This window comes from Nestor notabilis, unplaced genomic scaffold, assembly GCF_000696875.1.
Source record: "Nestor notabilis isolate BGI_N333 unplaced genomic scaffold, ASM69687v1 scaffold21914, whole genome shotgun sequence".
NCBI lineage: Eukaryota > Metazoa > Chordata > Aves > Psittaciformes > Psittacidae > Nestor > Nestor notabilis.
In genome coordinates this window covers 1-7,458 of record NW_009925508.1, presented here as the reverse complement: position 1 = coordinate 7,458, position 7,458 = coordinate 1, and the positions used below count along the sequence as shown (strand labels likewise).

At 51.3% G+C, this 7,458-nt stretch overlaps 1 protein-coding gene across 1 annotated transcript; it reads right to left on the bottom strand.

Moving 5' to 3' along the window:
- Nucleotides 1-1,336: 1,336 nt before the first annotated feature.
- ENDOD1 (endonuclease domain containing 1) lies at nt 1,337-7,455 on the bottom strand (the record flags this gene model as incomplete). The annotated part of the gene is made up of 2 exons (XM_010013097.1): nt 1,337-2,470; nt 7,090-7,455. Coding segments are annotated over 2 exons (1,500 nt in total), but the record flags the coding sequence as incomplete, so codon positions are not given.
- Between the last annotated feature and the right edge of the window lie 3 nt (nt 7,456-7,458).

Here is a 7,458-nt window from a genome sequence, read left to right as displayed (position 1 = left end):
CGGCCCAGGACAGCGGTAGAGTCACCATCCCTGGTAGTGTTCAAAAACCAGGTAGATGAGGCCCTCAGTGACATGGTTTAGTCGTGGCCTTGGCAGTCTGGGGGCAATGGTTGGACTTGATGATCTTAAAGTTCTTTTCCAACCTACTTGATTCTATGATTCTCTTCTAAGGGGACTCACCTGCCCTGCTTGGGGCTGGCTCCTGCCCTGCTCTGACTTCTCCTCCAGGGGGGAGCTATGAAGACACCAAATAACCTCACATGAACGCAGCAAAACTCCCCCGCAAGCTCTCCAGACATCTCCCCCATGTCCCCTTCCTACAAGGACATCCCTGCTGCCAACCCAGACTGGTGGGAAGGGCAGAGCTTCTTTCCTCAGGCCTAGAGGGAAACCCAGGAGGATCATTTTCCCCAGCCTCAGAAGGACAGTTGTGGTGTTGCCCATCACCATCACCATCGTTTTGTGTTGACCTCAGGCACCTACACACTGCTACATGCCTGGGAGCCAGCAGCAAGCAGGGTGGGTGGCAACTCATTCAAAGCCAAAAGCATAACTCCAGGGTGCTGCTGGGCTTTGGGGCTTATTCAGGGGCTTAGACCCTCAGTGGTCACCAAAGAGCAAGGAAGGGTTGGGGAAGATGATCGTGGTATGGCTGAAGGAAAATGTTTTCCCACCATGCAAAAGAACAGGCAGCAGGTCTTTCCTCACAGCAAGATCCATGTGATTCCAGCTGCCTGGAAAGGCCTGAGGACTATGAGATACACCCCGTCACATCCCCTGCAGCAGTGGGACCCCGGTGCAGTGAGCAGTGCAACCAACAGCAGGACCTCACCCACATCCTGCCCTGCTCCCCGCTGTTGCCTGATCCCAAATCCTTGCACCCATTCCCCCTTCTCCTTCCTCCAGGTCCTGGAAAACCCTCCATAACTAAAATCCTCCCCTCACCACCACCACCTCCCTGTCAGGGATGGACTCTGCAGAGCTCACCGTCAATGCACAGGTTTCAGTGTTATCAGAGCTGGAAAGAAATAACCTCATATCACATTTAGTGCACATCTCCCAGAGGAAGCATCTTGAGATGTGCAAATCACAGACAGTTTGTGGCCTGCACCAATGAAACCAGAACACTTTACAACAGACAGAACTTGAGTTACAGTGGTGGTAGCCCCCAGTAATGTCACTTCAGCCTTCCCTGTTACTCCCCAGTTGGTTCATTATTATTAATGTCACTACAATAAATACCAGAACAAAATGGACAGTGTTTGGCCACGTATCTTAAAGCATTGCCCCACTCCTCCTTCAATCCATGCCTTTGCAGCCTTGGTTTTCATCCCTGTCAGTCATCAGAGGAGGCCTTAGGGACAAACCGTTTGACTATGTGACCAGCCAGGTAACAGAAGCCGTGCAGGATGGTGGCTGTGGCATCAATGACCAGCGAGAAGGTGCCCCCGATCCCGTTGGCCATGTCTTTGAGGACAGAGGGAATGGCACAGATGGAGTGGTAAGGGAAAGCAGCGAGGTGAAGGACAAACCCCACGGGGATGCGCAGGATCCTGTAGGTGAGGGATGCCACATCTTCAACAATTTGCAGGAAGCCCATGAAGATGTTGACGATGACCCTCCCCACATCATAAGGAATGCTGATGAGCACCATGGTGATGTTTTTAAGGTAGGACACCACCCCGTTCCACAGGTTGCAGACTCCATCCAGAACTGTACCACAAACCCGCTTGATAACAAGCCACAGAAAATAAAACACGAATTTCACCAGCTCCACAAACACGTAGATGAGGAGTTCCAGAAGTTTGATGAAAGGGGCAGCGATGATGCCAGCCACTCTCCTCACCAACCCCCTCTCCGTGGCATCCTGGCTGTCACTTGCTCTCACTTGCTCTCCAGAGCGGATCTGGCTGACAGCTTGCAGTATTGCTCTTGTTTTCTCCTGGCTTTGGTTGTCCTCCCCACAGCTGCCCTTGAACAAGTGAACTCCTACTAGAAGCTCCTTCTCCAGCTCTCTCACTGTGAGGTCTGCGAAGCTGCTGTCATCATTCGTGGTTTTCACTATTCCCAGGGACCATCCCTCCGGATCATCGCAGCAGGCTGCCAGCCACAGCGTCTCTGGCACCGACAGCTTGCCTTTAACCCGGGCACGGGAAGGAATTGCCCCTGCAAGGAGATACAGGTGATCCTTCTTGGAGCAGTGAGGGACCAGAGCTTGCTCCACCACCCTCCCAATGTCTCTGTGCCAGCTTTTGCTCAGAGATGGGCTCAGAGGGACGGCGTTTGTGAGCGTGTAAGTGGCCATCTGGAAATCCTCCTCATTGAGCAGGCTGGGATTGAGCAGCCCTCTCTCATAGCCAGAGCCCACATAGTCTGAGGTCAGGGCTTGGTTTGCACCGAGGTTGGCCACAGTGCCAGCAACATCAGCTTCATGCACCATCTCCTGCAGGTCATTTTCTGGGTCATCTATCTGAAATAGTAGAGAGAAGAGTTACTGGATGCAATTTGCCTTATTAGAAAGCAACATGTAAAATGGGCCTTGAAGTGTATTTTCCATTATGATTGCTCCTACACATCGTGCCTTCAACTACATCCTGTCCTGCTCTCCCTCCTTATTTTCCTTGTGGCACCTCAGAGGAGCTCATGATCTACTTAGCTGCTCTGTCAAACACATTAGTTTAGGCTGCAAGGGGTCCTTGCAGCTCTGCAGTCTGGCCTGCAGCACAACACAACCTCCAGAATCCCACCAGCCACCCTGCACCAAGCCTCTAACTTGTGCAAAGAGATTTTTAAGACCAATAGATGCTTGATTTAGGGCCATGTTCTCACTTCCTGTGGGGGTAGTACCTCCAAGTTCATTTAGGTACCTACTGTGGCACCTCAATTCAGTCCCTCTGAACTATTAAATCCAAACCCTGAAGGAAAAACCCCACGGTATATCAGACACCTACTGAAGGCGTTGACTCTCACCACTGTGTGTAAGAAGTCAGAATGAAGCCAGGCACCACGGCAGGTGACCTCAACTCCCCTGCCTTGAACACAGACACAGCAACAAGCTCCCAGGGCTCTCCCAGGGCTTGTCATTAGTAGTCTGAACCTCATCGTTAATGAATGCACAGCTCCTGGCATAACATGGTGAGGATGCCATCACCACAGGTCCTTGGTGGAGGCTGTGCTACCTGCTTGTGTCTGCCATTCCCATGCTGTGGAGCCACAAGTGGCAACTGCTGCAGCGGGAATTCGTCCTGGAGTCCTGCACAGAGCTGTGCACAGGGAGGTAACACACAGTGGGAGCAGGAGCACTGAATGCCAGGGCACGCTCAGGTCTTTCTTGGGTGGCCACAGCTCTGTCTGCTCCTTAGTCACTCCTGTTGACACTGCCTGCAGCAGCACCAGGGGGTGTGCCAGATCATTGTCATTTTCCTCCCCAAATTAGAGGGTGAGTGTGTTGGTACAAACTCGGGGCTGACAGACGGTGTCTGGCCTTGGTGCCTCCTGTAGTCTCTAGTTCAAAAGCTGTGGCCCTCAGCTCCCAGCACTGTGCTGGCCCCATTAAACCTGCTGCCTTTGCCCCTGGTCTGTAAACTCTTTACTGTGCTATATAACACGTACTTTGGAGACATGTGTGGCAGAGAGTTCATAGTTTACCTTGAATCACTCCCCAGTCATCCTTCCTCGTCCCTTGGGCACCCTGCAGTGCCCTTGGACAGATGTCCAGCTATGTCCTTACGACCTTACCCAGTGTCTGCATCCCTTAGTGCCGCACCGCCTGCCCGCAGCTCTGTGCCAGCCTGTGCTGAGAGTGAGGGTGACAGGGCCAGTGCCAGCGAGTGTCAGCAGCTATCCATCACTGAGCTCTGGCTGGCCTCCTGCATCAGCTAAACCCCTGCAGTCCCGGCCCAGGGCTCCCTCTGTGCCAAGGCTGGTCACAGTGCCCACACGGGCCATTGCAGAGGGCTGCATTACCCCCATCTCCTGCTAAAGAGGTTTCTTGAAGCATCTGATGCTTATTGCTTCAGGACTGGAAGGATCACAGCAAGCCCTATGTGCTGAGGCACAAGTCGTAGCTTTTTCTAAATACACCACTTAAAAAGACTTAAGTCTTTTACCCTGCTCTGCCTCTGTTTTGTTCTGCTCCTCTTGCTCAGGCACCCCAAACTCGCAGGCTGCAGCTGGCTGATGAGGCCAGACATTGTGTTCCACAAAATCACTGTCCCTTCCTGACCCCCCAAGCCCTTCTCCCTGTTCTGATGAGATGACCATGATGTGCCTTGGGACAGGAGGTGCACCCGCTGTGTTTAACCCTGCAGTACCAGTGAGGGGGGAGCAGGCACAGCGCAAGGCTGTGCCTGGGAATTGCCCTCCATGCTATTGCCCTTCCAAGCCTGACACCCCTGCAGACACTCATCCCCTCTCACTCCCACAGCATTGCTGCCATGCCACGAGGACACTTAGACCCAAGACAGGTCAGCTCTGCCTCCTGGCAGGGATCCCCAGCCTACAGGAAGCATATGGTATAAACTTAATTTTATCTCTTTATGAGCTGATGCGTGCAAACCTTGAGGTGCCTATCAGGAAAATATGTCTCTGGTTACCTGTTCAGCTGCAGGCTTTTGCACATACCATTGGGAGTGTTTAGGTGCAATTAAAAAAGAACATGATAAAAATGCTCTTCATGTGTAAGGCTCTGACATCACCCAGTTGTGTTTATAATAACTCATATAATGGTTTGTAATAACTCATGTGTAACTGAGGTTTTCATGCCTCCCCCAGCTCAGCCCCAAAGGCAAGCTGCCTCCAGCTCTGCATCTAATCTGCATTGCAAGCTACCTTTCCTCACTGCTTCAAAAAGCTTTTGGTTTGTGTCAGTGCCAAAGCACATCTTCATTCACGGAGTCAGCCGTGAGGCCATCTGTCCAAACAACCTGGAACAGCCAAGGGCAAGATCCAAGCAGACAGGTAAACACCTCATTCACTGCATGGGATGGAGAAATGAATTATGCATCTGAACACCTGTATGGATGTGAGCACCTATAACTCATATATCAATGTGTTTCACAAAGTGAGGCTTGCAGTTCCCAGGCAAAGTCTGAGAGGTATTAAAAGTTTGGCAACACGCAGTTATTAGGGCAGGCAGCTTCCATCAGGTTTGGTCACAGGACCAAGGCAGGACGCTGTTACCTCCCACCTTCCCTGCACTAGTAGTTAGGATCCCAGGTGAACTTCAGCATCCCACTGCCCTCACTACTGCCTCAGGCACTCTTACGCCTTTGCTTCAGTGGAAACATTTCACTCAGCCTTAGTGTGGGACTCGTTTCTCAGGGAGGAGGCACAGTGCATCTTACACCAAGGTTTCTGTGGCTGGATGTGAGTGGCTCTAGAAGTACCTGTTCATCTTGACTGCCTACCAAGAGAGATGGCGAGAGCAGTTCAGGGGCAGCTTATTATATAGAGCTGAGCAATACAAGTCCCTCCTTGGTCATCTGGCTGGTGGTAGTCATCAACCAAACTAAAACACAAGGTGATTCACACAGCCCCTCATACATTAGGACAGAAAAGGCAACTCCAGAGTTTTCCGTCTTTCTCTAAGCTGCAGAGCCAAACTCGTAGGTTTCCACACCACCAAAATGAGATGAGGTGAAAGCCACCTAAAGGACTTGCTCTCCACCCCTAGGAAACCTGTGGCAAAGCAGGTTTCCACACCTGAGCCTGGGAGTCCCATCAGTATGCTGCTCATAAGCCTGCCATTACTGCTCTCCAATTTGTCACTAATTGCTGAAGTAATTGGCTGTTTCCAGCTGCCGATGGGCAGTGGGTGGCACTGACATTCCTCACCCTCCTCACCCAATTACTGCCTCAGTGCTACGTTTGGCATGTGCTTCTCAGGCAGACATTCCTGAGGAGGCAGGCGCGCAGGGAGGGAGATGGTGCCCTCACCACTTACATCACTACCCCAAAAAAAGCATGTGACAACCCCGAGGCCCTCCCCAGAGTGCTGAGTGTGTTTTAAAGTGATTTCTGTCCGCTTGCTGTGGTTCTGCATCTCCATGTGCATGCACGTAGGTGTGAGCACAAAGGGTATTGGTTGGACTTGATGATCTTAAAGGTCTTTTCCAACCTAGTTGATTCTATGATCTCCTGTGTTTATTGCCTGCAACTTCATGGCCTTAGCACCTCATCACCCCACACAAGGAAAATGACCACAGAAGCCATTCTCCTGGGACAGGGGTGAGCTTTGATTCTCACAGCATCCAGCACCTGAGGTCCCAACAGTCTGCTCTGATACTGCAGCCATTCCTGCCCTGACAAAGTGCCCTTGGATGCTGCCAGTCTTCCCTGAGCTCAACACGTAGGGATAGCTTGAAGTTTGCTACAAAATTCCCCATGACCACTGCTGGGAAATCTGAAACACGAGGGAAAAAGAAAGAGAAAATAAAAAGAGAGGTGAAGTGTACGTGTTATCTTAGGGCACAAGCAATTGTTTAAGGATTTCCCTGAAATTTAACAGCTTGAAGGACTTGCTAAAACTTGCCAAGTGCTGCCAGGGGGAGACAAAAACTACTGAGGATCCAACAAAGTTAACTTCTAGTGCACACTACTCACTCCAGGATATGGCAACTTGTTTCCCTACAGGAACGCACCAAAAAGCTGCAGCGTCAACTTGGTGAACCGCAAATGGATGTTTTATCCCTGTGCAGTGAAGCTAAAGCACTCTTATCGACACAGAAAGAACTCTTATCAACACTGCAGTCGCACTGGCAACAGAACGAACTTCTATTTGACGCTGCGATGGTTAACCCTGCTGCCCCCCAGCAGCGCTCCTGCCCGTGATGAGCTGGTATCAGAGACTTTCCTCTCTCCTGGCATTGCGTATCACAAGCAGCAGCCTCCCAGCTTTCATTATAAGCCCTGTGGGACAAGGAACTGTTTGCTCAGTTCCAAGCACAAAAGTAAGTTCTGCTTGTGTTAAATTCATATCCAAAGAAGTTCAACAAGCGAAGCTCCTTTGCAAAATCCCAGCTCCAGCTTCATCCCAGAGGAAACGTTCCCCCGAACGTTTGCTTTATAGTGACGGAAAAGCTGACTTACCTGCGGTTCCACCAGCCAGCTCTCCTCCTCGCTTTGGGCTGGCTTTGTGTACTTAAAAGCTGAATAAAGAGGGATTTTGTCCTTAGTGCTGTAGAGGGTTGCAAAGCGCGGCTCTTTGTTGTACTGCTGACAGATTTTCACGTGGAACGGCTGTGTAAACCCTTCGGGTGGGACTTGTCCAGGGAAGAACACGTTACACTCAGCAAACCCAGCTTCATCCCTTCCGACAACTCTGCCCTGGGAAAAGCCTGGGAAAACCGAGAGGCAGAGCAAAAACACAACTGACGTCTTCATGGTGCACTGCCTGGAGCCGACGGGAGCCCCGTCTGCCTGCGCTGGGTACGGCAAAGGAGCTGTGCCCCGAGTCTA